Source organism: Anas platyrhynchos, chromosome 3 (assembly GCF_047663525.1).
Source record: "Anas platyrhynchos isolate ZD024472 breed Pekin duck chromosome 3, IASCAAS_PekinDuck_T2T, whole genome shotgun sequence".
In the NCBI taxonomy this organism is placed as follows: Eukaryota; Metazoa; Chordata; class Aves; order Anseriformes; family Anatidae; genus Anas; species Anas platyrhynchos.
Window position 1 is genome coordinate 101,536,162 of NC_092589.1, and position 18,119 is coordinate 101,554,280.

General features: G+C 34.7%; 1 protein-coding gene and 1 long non-coding RNA gene across 19 annotated transcripts in view; one reads left to right on the plus strand and one right to left on the minus strand.

Moving 5' to 3' along the window:
• The window catches only part of MYT1L (myelin transcription factor 1 like), a 331,525-nt gene that overhangs the window by 73,916 nt on the left and 239,490 nt on the right, over nt 1–18,119 (minus strand). For 10 of the 18 annotated variants that reach the window (XM_072036410.1, XM_072036408.1, XM_072036409.1 and 7 more), the window contains exons 7-10: nt 9,914–10,891; nt 5,112–5,246; nt 2,465–2,555; nt 107–214 (exon numbers count right to left, since the gene is read on the minus strand). In XM_072036410.1, the coding sequence (XP_071892511.1) occupies nt 107–214; nt 2,465–2,555; nt 5,112–5,246; nt 9,914–10,891 (1,312 nt within the window). The remainder of the gene's footprint in view (nt 1–106; nt 215–2,464; nt 2,556–5,111; nt 5,247–9,913; nt 10,892–18,119) is intronic. The other 8 variants (XM_021267544.4, XM_072036414.1, XM_072036412.1 and 5 more) reach the window with 3 other exon arrangements.
• On the plus strand, nt 10,928–16,959 carry LOC140002251 (uncharacterized). Its single transcript, XR_011808551.1, has 4 exons — nt 10,928–13,397; nt 13,684–13,771; nt 14,292–14,417; nt 15,664–16,959. It is a non-coding gene; the product is annotated as an uncharacterized lncRNA (long non-coding RNA).

Consider the following 18,119-nt stretch of genomic DNA (forward strand, 5'->3'; position numbering starts at 1 on the left):
AAGGAGATATATATGTATATACAATGTATATAAATATAAATTCTCAGATTAGGTGAATGTGTGATGAATTCTGCATAATAATAAGTATTATAGTGATTTCTAATACCTTAAAACCCGATCTGATGCCTGGTTTGATTTTGACACATCACAGTTCTGATGCTTCTCTTGAGCTTTAGCCAGTTTCTCTGCTGCAGCAATAGGACATCCAGAGAGGCTGCAATTACAGAAAGGAAATTTAATTGTCTTGTCCTGCGTAGTTTCACATTATAGCACTGATCCAATTACTCCTTCTCCTCCTTAGCCTGCATCAGGAAGAATCTGAAGGAAAAGACTTTCCAAAAGCTTTTTGGTCATATGTATTTTCTCTAGACTTTCTTTCTTCTGTTTTCAAAGTTGCATGGTAGATCTTATAACTGCTCTTCTTCTCTGACTGTATATGGGTAGATTATTTATGGATGTCAGCCAGTGAACATACCAGTAAGAGAGGAGAATATAACCTGGAATCTACTGTGCAGCTCTGTTAGCAGATTTGTGACCTTTACACATCTACAAATGTTGCCAATGAAATGGCTGCTGAAGATGATTAAATGACAGTACCATTTAGGCCAAATTTTGTGCTACTTCACACTTCATTCAGCTCCATTAACTCCAATCTTTTTGCAAGGCATATAAATGAGTGCAAAATTTGGCCTAGGGTCTCTAAATCTACATCTCATATATGTTATACTTAGTGTTTGTTCATGAATTTCAAGCACTAAGGTATGTTTCCTAATAGTAGATGATGTAACATGAAAAGAAATTGCACTTGAATTAAAATTCAATTAAATTTGCAAATGCTGTACTATTATTAAAGTGACTAAAATATGCCTGATTCTTCTGGAAAAGATTTAGAACATTGAAAAACAAGTATATTGATGCCAGCAGATGGTGCTCTTAGTGAAGCTGTAAAAACCTGTGACCTGACAATGGAGGGGGTTCTTTCCTTGTCACAGTCTATCGAACACTTATGTGACGGCAGCTCTCTGTGTTCTCCACAGGAAAAGAAATTAAAATGAAAGGCAAATCAGCGCATTCCCAGATGTTCCTTTCTCCAAAGGGAAAAAAAAAATAAAAATGAAGCAGAGCAAAATGCCCCAAAAGCTGCAGAAAGAGGTGAGCATAGACTGCAGACTGCTCCCCTCAGCCCTCCCTCATTGTCCTAGATCTGCAGAGGGGTGAGAGTGCTCTGGAGTCATACCGGAGGGCAGCTGCTCTCTATTGACATACTCTTCTTCAATCACCTCCAATATTCTAGTAGATATCCAACCAAAATTGAATGCTGCTTCAAGCAGTAGTAAATCCCTGAAAACCTTCTCAAAGATTTTTGCTGCATCTAGTAGCAATGTCACTACAGAGAAGAAAGGGGTACCCGAGTTTCTTGATGAGGTACCCACGAGAGTCCAGGAGGCATGTAAGGGGGCAGTAACCCATAAGACTGAACATCCAGCACCTTAATAATGTAATCCCTTAAACCTTTATGTTACAATTAACAGTAAAAAAGGAATTAGATAATAGGAACTTTGCATCCTTTTACCCTCTACTCGCATTTCCTGGATTATTTATTTTTTTCCCTAAATTGTAAGGAAATAAGCAAGACCTCATTATTTGTGGAAAAACTATGACATACTAAAATTTCTAGTAACTTTTTTTTTCTCATGTGTGTCAGAATTTAAAAGGCAGTGACATCCCTTGTATAAGAATCAATTATTAATTTTAGGAAACTATAGAAAAGTTATATTTTTCTCAATCTTCCTTTGCTTGACTATTTATATTGAGCATTTTTGGCTTCTAATTTAAATTTAATGAGACATTTTCATAATGTTTCTTAATCAAGCAAAATTCTACTTTAATTATATCTGAATAAAGATTTGGGGGTTGAGATTTTTTTTTTTTTTTTTAGTTGAAAAGTTAACTCTTAGTGTCTGTGTATTCAAAATGTTGTTTCTCGTGTATAGAATATCATTTTTAGGGGTAGAGTGGATTTTTTCATGCAAAATAGTCTCTGAAGAGAGTGAAGTGTGGGGACGAGAACTCTGCACTAGTCTTGATGATATTGGCAGACTCTTCCTTGTCCCTGTGACAGAGAAGAAGTCATACCATTCATTTTGCATCACTGCTAATACCAATACAGAAAGAAAAAACAAACAAACAAAAAAAAATCACCACACCCAAAAACCTAATGGATGATTAAAGTGTCTTCTGTGAATCAATTCATCCATACTGAAGCAAATGAACACTTGTCCTCCCCAGAAAATACATGAAAAAATGTTACTCTTTAAAGCATATGAAGCACCATCTGTCAATCTTAGAAACAGAACAACAGAACACACACTCACACTTCCCCCCCTGCCAATGGACTGCTAGAAGGGCTGCAGTTCGGAGGCACTGTTCCCTCTAGATTGGTGTCCAGTGATGGAATCCTTACCTTCGGTGGGAATTCCTGTTGCTATTTACGTGGCCCCGGCCTGTGCAGCCTGGTGTAGGACACTTAAGAACATTTTCATGCATGGCAAGAACTTGACAAGGAGAGTAAGAGAAAACAGCAGAGTATGAAAACAAGAAAAAAAAAATCAAATCCCAGTATATATGAAACCATTTTAAAACAAAGCAGGATTCATTAACAACCAGCATTCCTCAAAATACACGTGACACACATAGCCAATAAAGCCTGATGTGGGAAGTAAGTATTGTGACCCTATGCTCTTTAACACAGGGCAACAGTGAAAATTAGGTTACTGAACCTATAATCAAAAGTATCTTCAGTGCAACAATGAAGCAAAAGACTTCCAACATCTTCTTAGTAAAAAAATACTGAGCAAACACCCGCTCAGTAGTAAACTGTGAACTAGCAAAAATCCAATTAAAAATATGGACTCAAAAAATTCTTTCAGGAAACGTATGTGCTCAAAATATACAAGTTTATATACACAGTATCAAACTCAAGAACGAAAATCTGCTCTCAAGTTATACTGGTAGAACATTTTATTTTAAATATACCTCAGCACAACCCTGATTAGAATTTGATACTAACTATAAGACAGTCCAATTGATCTAGTGCCCAGTTCTGCCCATATCTACATAGAAATACCATTCATGTTTATATGACGAGCAGAACTGGTCATTTTATTTTAACTTGCATTGTCCACAGATGTGAAAATTGCAATGGATAGATTATTATAATTATTATTTTAGAGACTGAAAACTAAAAAAAAAAAAAAAATCAATTAAAAATTGAAGGATGGTGGAAAACAAAACAAAGCAAACAACAACAACAACAAAAAACAACCTTTGTAAAAAAAAGAAACAAGTGGTACAAGCTTAAGCAAATAAACTGCTTTACATCTGCATCCATTGCAAACTGGATGGAAAATTTACTCCCAAAGCTGCTCAGAGCAACTCTTTTTGGAATCATAAAACTTATGCTGTGAATTGCCAAATTATCAAGAGCTTTTTGGTAACACTAAACAGTTTTGTATGATGTGAGACATATTTGAATCCATGTCTCAGAGCTGGATTGGCAGTATATCACTATGGAAAGAGGCCATCCAGCTCTTGCAAAATTCTGGTTTTCTCATACAAGAACTAGTCTGGAAGCCTGTATTTAGTTCTCACTCAAAAAAAGTTCTAATAAAATCAGTGAATTCCTTGACTGAGTAAAGAACTGAATAAAAGCTGTTCAGAGACTTGAGAAATTAACCACATATACTGATTAAAAGATAACCATCATCATCATCCCTTCATCAGCGTACTAAAACATGTATAGATGTAAAAGCTTTATTCTGAAATTCCTACTATTCAAAGCTGTTCTTGAAACATGCTTCACAAGGCCAACATCACAGGAAAAAATAAAAAGATGAGCTCACCTTTTACATTTTATTAGGTACAAGAGCATGCAAACAGTTTAAAGCTATATTCTTCTTTGATTTACAAAGTCTTCTAAAGAGCTTTTTATTTACCATTTATAAAAATGAGAGAACTTTGAGCAACTGAAAAAATATTTGTGCTTCAGAAAATTACAAGGTCTTGCAAAGGAGAGAAATGAATCTATCTGTTCTACTGTATTCAGAGATCGACCAAGATGCAGCAGTTTCCTAAAGCACTTCCTCAATACTACTTGGCAAAGCCACTCTACCATGAAAGAGGAAACTTCTTATGTCTGCTACTCTTGGTGTGCAGACCTATTTCTACTTTTTTGTCCTTCAGAGTCCACTTCCCTTTGGAAATTGGGGAACATTTAAGTCCTGTCTTTAATGTTTCTTTTAGTCATCTATAAATCTATTGATATTAGGTCTGTAAGTGCTGATGGACAGTGGGGATTTTAGGCTATAGGATTCAAAGGAATGAATAAATTTTAAATTAGTGTGAAAGAGAACTGTATCTTAGGTAGATGCCTGTCTGACATATAGCAACATAGAGCAATTAGCTTCAACAGAACTATGCCATTTCTACCAGCCAAGGAGGTGACTTCTAGAAATGGATCTCTCTGCTTTCTGATTAATGTCTGTGTCTGGATGGGTGAACCTCCCTCATACAGAATCCATTGACAAGGCAGAAAATTCTAGCCATGTAAATTACAGGGGAATATTGCTCAAAATCCTGAGGTGTGTAACTAAGTAAACAGTCAGATTGTTATTATTAATAATATAAATTAGTTTAAGATAAACTATGTTTAAGACAAAACACCAACAAAGGAAAGGGGCTGCAATTTTTTCAAGTACAATTATTCCTGTACGAGACAACAGGGACAATTGATGTGACATCAGCATGCAGAAGTAAAAGCAGTGCACATCTTCTGAAAACCTTTTTCTCTGTTGACTGAATAGATCTATTTAAAAACAACCTAGGATTCTTAAATCAAAGAATACAGCTTTAAAAGTTGTTCTTTCAGTGTAAAAGTTAGTAGAGAATAGAAATGATGGAATAAAGGAAAAAGTATAACACAGAACAGTTGACTAAGTTGAGACAAACCATACTGAAAAATAAAATTAATTTTTAAATAAAAGGTTTATAAAGCATGCTAGAAAAATCTTTGTAGTTTTATCCCCAGTTTCCATGAAACAATGTGAACTTACTTTCTGGAGGGACCCTATCTTTGTGTGGGCATCCTGACAAACTGCGGTGATGGGGGTAAAGCCCCGTTACATGGCCAGTTCCATCACACCCAGGGGTAGGACATTTGCTCTCTTTCTTTTCTGTTCTTGAGGGATCTATAATTTACAACAAATGTGTCAAGTGAATGATGCTTTACACATTTCTGTAAGAAGGTTCATTTAATCATGTCATTTACTCTTTGGTAAATGTTTTTTTTTTTTTTTTAATGAAAACTAGAGGAAAAAAAAACAACAAGTAAACAAAAAACCCTTCTACTTCTTAACAGAGTTTTGTCACTTTTATCCCATTATCTTCTTTTCAGACTGCCGGCTCCTATGATCATAGCATAGATCCATTCAGAGTGATTGGAAAATGACCTTTTTATAGCAAAGCCATACCACTGTCAATCAACATTCTGCTGGCAAGCATCAGCTCAAGGGTGTAAGGTCATTTGGAAACTGTTTAGTTGGAGTTTCCCTTCTTTACATTCTTATTTGCCTGATTTATTAAATTCTGCAAACTTATTGTCATAGAAGTTCAATGTCCTCAGAGTAGCAAACCCAACTCTTTAAAATAATGATTCAATGATTCAGCATAAATATATCCCTTTTCCAAAGTTCTCTGAGCAGACGATTCTTTTTTCTTTAAATTAATTATAAACAGTAAAATATTTCTTTCTCTTCAATAAATTATGGTGGGGTAAACATTGTAATCAGAATTACTGAGAGTACCACTTACTGTGTAAATTTGTGCCATTACAAAAATGCATATAATGCTATAATATTCATATGCTTAAAAGGTTAATGATCTTTTAGAATGTCGTTGGATCTTCTGTCTACAAATCAGTGAAAAGTCTGAATAGATATTTTTTCAACAAAATAAGGTTTTCTGCCAAGAAAGTAGTGAAACTGCTGATGAAATTTATCTTGAACTAGAATTTGCTAACATACTTTATCAGCTTGTTTATTTTACAGAACATCTGGAAATAACATTCCTAGCCTTCCAGCCCAGCACATGATACAAATCATGTATCATTTTGATTAGAGTTGTCAGATTTTGGAGACTATTGTAAATGTTTATACTAGTATTGAAGGAATAAAATTCAGGATACTCTAACTGCTACCATTCTGGATCACAATCACACAGCATCCCCTTTCTATCTTTTTTTCCAGCCTCCTTTCAATACCCAGTCTGAGCTATCCTCATCTAAGTATTTTTTGCTGCTCTTGTCATTGCTCTGCTTCAGGAATTATGCTTTCTTCTCTGGAAAATAAGATTTTGCTATGTGTTTTATACAAAGTTTTTCTTACATTAAATTCCATCCCAGCTTTAATAAATGCAATCCTCAGTACAATCAGTGGAAATTTCAGTACTTGCAGACCTTCACACACAACCCATTTTTTTTTAAGCATGAATAAATAGAATCCAGAGCTCATGTTCAGTTGTGGACTTATTTTTCCCTGATTTCCCTCTAGTAGTTTTATATGAATATACTTTTACATTCCAAGTCCATCTGAAACGCCTTCATTTTAGAGAAATTCTTCAACTCTTTTCAAATGACTCTCCATGTTTTAAATCCATTCTTCAATTTTAATGTGATATTTAAACCTTTGATTTTGCAAATGGAATCCCTAATTGTGAAAGTTTTACTTTACTTAGCCTGCATGTTAACTGTAGTATACAGTTCTTTTTTTTTTTTTTTTTTTTCTTCTTTCCCCACACTCTTTAATGATAAATGCACATACATATCCATCTTCAAAATGCTATACAATTATCACAACACTCTTGGAAATACCATGATCTTATACTTCAGGAAATTGTAACAAAGAAATCAAAATGTTAAACCCAAGGCCACAAAAGGAGTGAATGTCAGAGGAGGGATTAGAATTCTTGCCAGATAGGCCTGTGCTGAGACCACTAGAACAGCAAGCCCACAGCTACATACATACACAACTCTAAGCAACTCTTCATGTCAAATACTTTGGGATGTGTAAAAGTAGATATGTGAATAAGTAATGTAAATGAAATATAAATTATGTAAATATAACAATATTGAAAGACTGCAAAAATGTTGATGATTAGTAGACCATAATGGCTTTTTATACATTTTAAACTAAAGAAACTTTAGCTACTCCATGTTGTTGTAACTCCACTGAGGTCAATGAATACATTCTAATTTAGAGCACCTGAGGATCCGGACACTTAACATTTTACAGTGTCAAATAAATAATCTACAGTATTCAGGTCTTTATGCTGTAAGGTTATAACATGATATCAGATCTTTAATAGCCTTTATGGTCTAATGAGTCAGAAAAGATGCTGTATACTATTCTTAATGATTTCAAAACTCACATAAAATTGTACTTGCAAAATTTCCCATTGCTTTTAATGGAAGACGTCTGACTAAACTTTCCATAACTTTTTACAAAGTACTAGATACTCTTTTGTAAATCCTTTCCTGCTAAAGGGGAGAAATATTGCACAGTTTTATTTAATTCTGCAACATTTCTTTGTTCTTTGTCACAATGGGAGTATTGGCTGAGTGAATGTTGCCAGAGGACTCAAAAGGTCTTAATCATAAACTTCAGAAGAAAGTTTAGACAGTTTTAAACAGCAGGGAAAAATTAGTTAGTGGTCCTTTAATGGATGTTTCACTGATTTCTGAAAGCAGAACTCCTCAAAACAAAAGGCAGAGGTATTTCTCACTGCAAACCTGCATATCCAAAAAAATTATTGACCATATCATACATCTCTGCGGATAACACTTCCAGGAGTATTTGGAAGATAACACGTGAGTTCAGAACAAACAATATAATCAATTGCCTTACTTAAAGCTTACTTTCTCAACAAGTGCAATAGCATTTCTTATGTTTTTCAAAGTAAGGAAGGAATTGTTTTTTTTTTTTTTTTTTTTTTTTTTTTTCTTTCTTGCCTTAAAACAAAACAAAACAAAACAAAACAAAAACGAAGTGTAGAGCTATCCACTGCACAAAGTTTCTTGGTCCAAACTACCACAACATTTAATGTTGTCTTTCGTGTCCTTGGCTGGGGTTTGGACCCATTATTGATTCAGCTGCCAAGGGACGGAATGGTTCAAAGAAGCTTCAGAATTTACTGAAATATTTAGTCCATACTTTTGTCATTGTTAGAGATTATACTGTCTTTTTGGAGATCAATATGCAGAAATACTTTCCTATTCATACAGAGACTGGAAGGGATGGACATTACCAGAATTAAAAGACTTGAAAAAATAATAATATTTTATTGTGTTTTCTGTGGTTTTATTAGAGACACATATCCAAAGGGAAAAGGCACCTAATGTATGTCATATGTGAACAACATTTAGAACAACATCTGCATGGCTATGCAGTAATACACTAACTAACATTGTCTTCCCCAAGTACCCAAAGTTACTAAAGCATTCACTGGACTATGCTTTTTTTTTTTTTTTTTTCTCCAAAAAAACCCCCAACAACAATACTTCACTAAAATACATAGCACAAGAGTATTTAACAACAGTAATTTCTATGCTTTTCTAAGAGACTGGACATTACTTTTCTTTAAGTTTTGTAAAAAAAGATCAAAGCCTTTCTTGGACCAAGAGATTGCCTACCTGAATGATACAGGGAGATCTTAGGGAATTACTTTTTCCAAACAAGGAATTATAAAAAGGAGGAAATTGCCAACCATCTCAGTTCATTTTCAGAAAGGAATCCAAGTATTGTTATAACAAATATAAGATGAAAACAGTCCCTGCTTAGCAAGTCCTAAGAAATACCATGTCCTCAACTTCCACTAAAGTCAATGGGAATTAAGGGTGTTCAGTGAATCTCAGGATATACTGAACAATTTATACAATACAGCCCTACATGTACAGATGTCGATATATTAAAGAGAGGTGTGGTAATATAAAAACACCATCACCAGGATAATCCCATAAATTAAAACAATTAAAACTCATTCTAAAGGTAACCTTTAGTCTGTTTTTTTTTTTGTTTGTTTTTTTTTTTTTTTTTTTTTGGTTTGGTTTGGTTTGGTTTTGGTTTCTTTTATATTGAATTATGGTCAAGGCAGCACCTTAACTGTTTCCACAATGGAATGAAACCAGTGAAGTGGAATGCACATAAGAAAGAAATTGCTATTGATCTCAGCCCAGGCCACACCATGCCTTGCATAGCAAATGGTTTCCATTACCTTACTATCTTAAGATAATTAATGTGCAGTCACTGCCCCTATCTTATGTTATCGGTCATTCTGATACTGTTCAATTCCTATCAGGCAATTCTACATTTTAGATGGGAGATGCTTAATCAATAACTGTCGTTTGATGATAATTTTATAAATCACGATGCCACCTACCCAATCCAACCTGTAAAATATGCACTTTAAAACTGATTGACTACCTGCTACATAATACCCCACTCTCATATATAGTTTGTTTTTAGTAATTACTGTAAAATGTATTAAATGCTTGAGAAAAATCTTTGCCTCTTTCAACATGATCTCTTATTTGCATTGTTTCCCTGGAAAGTTATTATTATTATTTTTTTAATTTAGCCAAATGGTATTCACTGAAATACTGTACATATTTCTAACATTGCAGAATGATTTTTTTTTAAATAGTCACAGCATGACACTATTTTACAATCATGCCATACTACTACAATTTCAACAAAGTTCCCATTTTGTAGAATTAATAACTTCATTTCAGAATTCTACGCAAAACTTAACATATTAGCTCATACTTTCTTATGACATAACATACGGTATATAGAAATATTACCTTTACCATAATATGGCTTTTTGACATGGCCGTCACTGGGTTTAGGCTTCCTGTCATCCCCAGAAAGTTGTCTTGGAGACTGTTCCTCAAATGATCTCATATTATCCCTCCTTCCAGCTTCCACTGCCATTTTTTCTCTCATGGCTTTTGCTCTCTCAGTTTCCAAAGCAATTGCTTTCTCAAGAAGGGTTAAGTTACCTTTTGTCATATCAAACACTTCTTCAGACCTATCTGAAGTAATAGAGGTGGTATCATCGTCTCTTTCATGACAACCATCCTCCTTTGCACAGCTAGAAAAAGTCCTAGATCTGGGGCTCAACTGTTCTTCAAGCCTCATTAGGTTCATCATATCAGAGTAATTCCGGTCTGGTGTTCTTCCTTGGAAGTCATCTTCTTGCCTGACATGCTGACGAGTGTTCATGTTTTGTTGTTGATTTCTTTCCTGTGGGTTTGTCTCACTGAGTTTCCTAGCCAGATCAAAACACTGGTTCCTTAAGCACTCCAAACTGCTGAGACACACCTCTTCATCACTCTCCTCCACCATTTTTTCCGTAAGTCCATTGTTCACAGGCTTCCCTAGCATTACAAAGTTCATATTCCTATTATCTTGCTGTGAAGTATTGTCTGCATAATTTCTGTCATTAATGTTTTCTGATAGCACTACACCATGTCCTTGTGCTAGTAATTTAAGGGAGTCCACTGTTTCCCTAACAACGTCACTGTCTAAATCTAAACTCAGCTCACTTTTCCGACCAATATTTTCATTTTTGTCACTATCATCTTCCAGACTATTAGATGTATTGCTGTTCATTTCTGATTCTGTCCTGGCTCTGTATGCAGCATCCTCTGCAATTTTGCCAAGATTTAACAATGACTTGGCCACCAGTTCATCGTAATTATCATACTCATCATTATTGTTATCGTCTTTTTCTGTGTCTTGCATTATTCGAGTATTGTGACAATTCATTTGATGGTCTTCTGCATAAAAAACAGAAACAAAGAAAGAAACAAAGAAAGAAAGAAAAAGGAAAAGAAAAGAAAAAAGTGGCTACAATTGGAACTGTTGTTGCAATCGCATGGACAGAAAACAAACTGCATGTCAAATATTGTTAATCATACAGCAATTCTATTACACTAAGGCCCATGTGCAGTTAAGTTTTATTAAGTGAATTTCTCTATAGTCCATGAGGCTATTTTTGTTTATTTGCTATTCACATGAATTTCTTTCACAAGTATGATAAGAAAAAGACAATCAAAATGCTAATTACTATTACTGCTAAAGTACTATGGCATAGAAACTTATGTTTCTCCTTTCATTCCTAGAATTATAGTTTTATGGGGTTTTCTACAATCATATCACTAATATGACATAATTGCACAGGTTTCAAGCTTTTCTCACTCCTGTATCTCTTGTAAATGTGGAAGGTGGCAAAGGAGTGAGTACTACTGGATTTATTCTCTTAATGGTGAGTAACATTCACCAAAAGAGAAAGAATATACAAGAAACAGATTTTTTTTTTTTTTTTTTTCACACCATACACACCATTAACACTAGATAACCAATAACTATGTGCAAAGATCAAAATAACATTTTACTTAGTGGATCCATCAGTAGAAATCAAGATCTCTCAGTTTAGCTATGTAAACTGTGGAAAAGAATTTTAAAGTACTTGTTACATGAAGGGAAGATAGAAGCAATGATATGTATAATACAATTTTAAGTTAATATGCTAGCCCAAATTATATGGTCATACATGTATGGTAGGGCTGTTATTTCTACTACCCTGAATATTGTAACAGAATGGTGCAAAGTTACTATGTTTTACTTAGCTTTGCCTTAGTAACTGCTGAAAAATAGGGGGGGTAACTTAATAAGATGGAGTCAATGTGTGGCCCTGAAGGTGAGATTCATTTCACCTGACTTTAGATATGAGTGAGGCAGGCATCCATACCCCAGTAAGCAATAATCCTGTCCTTGGTCAATAAGAGAAGCAGACACTGTAAAGCTATAATCCACCTGATTTGGTTGTCTTCCTCAGAATAAAATGAATCACTTACTAGAAGTGCTTGTTTCTCTTCACTGACAATGAAGGGGCTCAGAGTAGATGCCTACCTTAAAGATATCTGTATTTGGTCAGATGAATATCATCCAGACATCATTTTCTGATATCTAATGTTAACTCAGAAGTTATCTCATTCTTAGACCCATTCTTAAAACAGATATACATTCACCATTATTTACTAATGAACATCTCACAAATTCTGTTTTATTTATCAGCTACACAAGCAATGTTTAAATATTTAGCATCACAACTTGAAAAACAATTTACTAAATCTGTTGTTAGGTTGACATGCTAGGCCAGTTTTTCAGCTGGTACAAATTGAAAGAAATCAGTAGAGCTAGGACAATTAACACCTGCTCAAGAGCTAGTCCATCAATTTGTAATATCATCTTTTCAGCTCAGGTGTATTTGCAATACTGTTACATCTAAATACGTAGCACTTTCTAAAGTATGACTTTTATGTTTTGGATAAACAAAACAAAGCAGAAAATTGCAGGTTGTAGGTGGCTTTGTATACTAACATTTTGATGATAAGAGATGTTTTTTTATAAAAATAATTTTTATGTCAGTGGACAAGATAATAAATCAGTGTTTTAAATACAAAGCTCAATAGCACAATAATTAATGTTTCAGCCACAAGATAGTATGCCTTCTACACAGTGGTTAGGGATCCTGGGATGATAGTAGGCTGTAGTTAAGCGGCAGACCTGATAGATGACTAGGCTATGTCTAGGAAAAACAAAAACAACAAACTCTAAGTGTATAGCATTATATATAGAAGATAATTAGCAGGGAAGGATGTTTGTTATTTTTACATAACAAGTTATTCTAAGTCAGTAATGGGTTATCTATTTATTATCAAAAGTGGTTTTATTTTAGTTGCTCAAGATAAAAAATACTCATATTTATGTTTCAGTCTCTAAAAAATTAAGTATATCAGAGTATCAATTTGTCAGTATAAAAGTAAGGGATGTCACATATGCTTCCTATTTGAAAAACTTCTACCTTGAACAACTGCATAGAAGTAGGCAGTTAAGGATTACTGGATAATTAGTTTGTACCATTTGAAAAGCAAATGTTTTAATACATTGATGATCATCTTCTAACATGAAATGTACAAACAAATCCCACATTAATTTAAATATTAAGGCTAAAATCTATTGCCAGGAAGACTGCTCAGTAGAAACAGATGCTTTTACAGGGTGCAATTAGTTATTTCTGATGGGCAATCAGATGTAGAAGAAAGAACATCAAAGTAATTAAAGAAGAAGTAAGTTATATGTCCAGAACTGACAGTGCCTTTGCATTTAGCATGAGGCATACAGAAACACTGGTGAAATAAGTCCAAATCGAACTTTAGCAAGATACCGAAGTATAGTGTAGGAAGAAATATTTTCTTGAGCCATCCAGAGAATTGTAAGGTATGTAGTAGCTATACTACAGAAATTTTCAAAATGTGAAAAATTTTGAGGATTTTTTTTTTTTTTTTTTTTTTGATAAGGGCTTTTGTGTTTACATGAATGAGGGTCATGTAAATGATCATCAGGGGAGGAATGTATTCTGGTTTGCCTCCACAACAGTGAAAAGTCAAAATATGAATCACGTACTGTATGAGTGAAGACATGTAAATTCCTTTTGAGTAGGTGAAGCTGGGTGAAAGCTGTAACTAATATTTTTATTCTGTTTGATTGGTTATATCCTTTTCAGGGCTCCTGCCCGTTCAATCCTAAAAAGAAGAAGAAAAAAAGGTGGTGGAGGAGAAGAAAGTGTAAAGCATGAATCCTTGATGAAAGAGGCAGGAAAACAAAAATATTTTAATCTAGTTTCATTCCTCCTCTTTTAATTTTTGTCCTTTTCTTGCATTTTCTACTTTCTTTATCAACTATTGTTTTCACATTTCTTATCTTCATGAAGTAGTTAATTTCAATGAAAAGGATATCTATATATACTGTACCATCTTCTCCAGATAAGAGTCTGTTAGATTCTGAGCCTTCTGGCCTGCTCTAGTGAAGCACCTGTGTCACCTGTTTATTAAACCAAATGTTTGAGTACTGAGTTAGTTTGCGTATTAATTAAGGGTACTTCTACAAAATATGCTAGCCCAGCAGTTCTGTGCGAACCTATGTGTCTTTTCTTTTATTCAGCTCTGTAAAAGAAAATCTTGTTTTCACTTCATTTTTCTATGCTTCCTAACATTTTACCTTTAACTTGGTACCAACCTTTATACTATATTGTTTAATGGCTATGTGCTAAATAAAAGCATATAGCTTTTAGTAAAGCTTATAGCACTAAAATACCTACTCTACTCCTTACAGAATTTTTGGAACCATTGACTCAAATTGCAGTTTTTAATTTGAAGAAGCATCTGAGTTTGTCTCAAAAAGAAACAAGTTAGCCAATCAGCTGAAGAGTGAACGAAGTCATCATCTCCCTTTTTTTCTGTAAGCTTTGGGGTTGTGTGGAAAAGGAATATACAACATAGTCTAAAAAGAATATCAGATTATTTTAACCGTCATTCCCAGAATACCATGACAATTTAGATATTCTTATTGCAATATTTGTTCTGTTTAACTCTCAAAAGATAAGACAGGCAGGGAAACTATAGTGGAGGATATGTGGAATAGCTTTAAAGAGCTGGAAGCCTTCAGCTACCTGAACACAAATGCATTTTTGTATGGGACTAAAAAAAAAAAGTGAATAATTTGATTTCTTATTGCACTTTTCATCCAAGGATCTCAAAGCACTTTACAAACATTATGTTAAAAAGCCTCACAACACCCCTGTGAGGTAGGTATTTTAAGCCCATTTTACAGATGGGAAATTGAGATACAGAGAAGGTGAGTGACTCCTTCCATGTCATACAGTGAGTCACTGGAGAATAAGGACTATAGCTTCTATATCCATGATTGCTTCCTCTCTTTGTTCCTATCACATATATATGTGAACAAATTTTTTGGCAGAATAAATGGCTTGGTATGATTTCAGTGTAGGGAGTCATGAAAAACAGCACCCTCTTTTTGAAAATGATAATATACAGCATTTAGTTTGAGAGATTCTGCAGAGAGAGGCAATGATACTTCAGTTAAAGCAGCTACATTCCTATCAAAGACCAAAGACTTCATGAACAAGACTTTCCAAATCTGTGTGTATCAAATTACTCACTTTCTCCCAAGCATGGGAAAACACGATGGCTAACAAGCTGAACCTATATGTGGTTATATAGGCTTCCTGCCCAGAGAAACAGTTTCATTATCCATGCATCGTTGCCTGTTTTTGAACACTTCACTGCTCTTGCTACTTCCACTTGTCAGTTCCTAAGTTCTTAGCGTATGATACTACTGTGCTACCATTTTTCTCCTAAGCTGTAAAGTGAGGTTCATGCATATTTAGCAAGTCAGTCTTGGCACAAATGAATCCCAAATCTTGCAATGTTACAACATCATATGGGGTAGGGGGCTGTTTGCACATTGAATACTCCTCTGGAAAAATCTACAAGTAAGGAAACTGAGGACGTACAAAATATAGTGAGCTTCCAACAGCTGACATGGTTTTGGTTTCAACTTCACTCCACACTGAAGAAATAGAGCACACATATAATTCTACTAAACAAAGTCTCTAGAACTCTGAATACTCTTATTGATATGGTATTTGGAACACAGCTGAAGCTGTCAAACTTTTCTGTTTCAGGTACACACTGGAAACTGAAGTTGACCATGTGCAGTTCTTCATCTCTGCAAAAGTTCTGGAAGTACTTACTGAAGTACTGAAATACTTCCTGAAGTATTCAAATAATAACCAATATTCAAAACAAAATAAATGAAGAGTGGAAGTCATTAAGCATGGCAAGGAAGGTCTGAGCTAAAGAACACAGCATATTGCAGTACAATTCAGTTTAGGAAAGTAGGAATGAGAACTATAGAACAAGCCCATACAGACTTTCAAGCATTGTACATAATTTGCTTGCTTACCATATATTTTTACCATGTTTTTTTTTTTTTTTTTTTTTTTTTCCTGTTACATTTTGATCTTTTCATTTTCTATCTTTTCATTTTCTACATATTCCATTTTTTAACTCGATTTGCTCATTGGAAAAATAATCAATACTTTTTTTTTTTTTCTTTCCCCTCCTTTTTTTCTTTTTCTTCTTTTTCCTAAGGTTTAAAAGGGATCTTTACAGATCTGAATTTCTTTCCTGCTCAGGAGTGTTTACTGATATACAAAAACATTCCTTTTTTTTTTTTTTTTCCCCTTTTTGCTATTAAAATACATTTGAAATAGAAACAATGAATATTGATAAATTATTTTGGCATATCAGCATTTTCAAAATTTTTGATTTCTACACAAACCAGTGTATTCTCATCTAAGTGCATAGGTGTTTGTATATAATCAATACCATGATATATTATTTTTTCTTCACTTAACCTATCCTTGCAACCTCTTACTATGCCTTATCTCTGCTAGACCTGCATGAATAACATCCTAATTTGTAAGTATTCACATGAGGTATTGGTAGAATACAGAGTTTCTTACTTGGGTTATTCCCACTAATAGAATCAAGCAGGAACTTCGTGAGAGAGAGAGCATCAGATAATCCAGAAGAGGGGCTTCTAACATTTTTTCTTAAATGAAGTATTTTGTTAATCATCCCTGTTTTCCCACTATATGTCCCAATTAGCCACCTGATACAGGTAGCTCTGTACAGTTTTGGAAAAGGACCCTGAAAGGTACCTGATGAAGATACTCTGACCTTGACTGTGATAGTGTTGCTTCTAGTGACAGATATTGCAAAATGTTATTAAAAATTATCAATTTCCTGACAAACTAATGTGCTTAGTTATGATTTCCTCTTTTTACCACAAAACAGTACTTGCCTTTCTCTGGTCTTAGAGCATCTCACACACCACTTCACATTGTATTGGTGTCAGAATTGTGAGATAGATGAGATTGGATGGGACCATTGCAGATCATCTGGTCCAACTCTAGTTCAAATAGAGGCCATCAGGTTCTCAGGGCCCTATCCAGTCAGTCCTTTTATGAATATCTTCAAGGCTTGAGATGCCACAGCTTCTCTGGGAAATCTGTTCCAGCATTTGACCACCCTTACAGTGATTTTTTTTTTCTTCTAAATGGAAGTTCTTTCATTACAATTTGTGTCTGTTGCCCTTCTCCTCCTCAGAGTGAACAAACACATTTCTTTCTTTGTACATTATATGTTCTTGCTTTTTAATCATCTTGATTGTTTGCCTCTAGACTCCAGTGTTTTAGGTCTTGTACTGCTGAACCTAAAATGAAATCTAGTGCTCCATATACAATAGCATAAGTATTAAATAAAAGGGAATATCACTTCCCCTGTTTACAGTCTCCAGCCTTTTGATCCTGGCATACAAGCATTATTTCCAAATAGTCAAAAGGCAATGAATATGCTGGGGATTTATTTATTTATTTATTTATTTTTGTTCCACAGAGATTGCAGAAAATACTTTTCAGTTACCTACAGGAACACCCCAAAATAAGTAAGGTCATTTGGTATGAAATCTGCTTGTTGGCTTTGCAGCATCTGAAATATTTGGTATGAAGGTATATGTTTAGGTTTGAGAAGGAACTCACTGAGAATATTTGTGATCAGAGTTGGCTATGCTGGGTTTGCAAGACCAGTACAATTTAGCCAGTCATCCACACCTGGTCCACTCTTCTTTGAGAGCCATAATCAAGTTCAGTCAGCACTTAACTGTTTTAACCTGACTTCTGGCTGGGCAAATAATGAGATGGCTTTATCTGATGGCTGGTACTCATTTCAACTTTTGCTCCCCAGGAAGTCTATATGAGGGAGGGGAGACACTTTCTCATAGCCTTCTAATGACTCAACAGAGCATGGCAGTTTCTTGCTTTCTCTCAGGTTTCCAGAGCTCAGCAAGGCAGCAGGCAATGAAGCAGCCAAAGCTATTCTCCAAATACTAAGATACAGCAGGGGATCAGAGGACCAGCTGCACCAACAGGAGAACACCCACTCAGACAAATCTTTGATATGGAACTTCTACATGGGGCTACTCCAAAGGTTGCTTATGAGACAGTAACCTATCTATATCCCTCTCTATGAGCATTGTTTTGCAAAAGATGCAACCTGGAGAACAAATTTTCAGTTC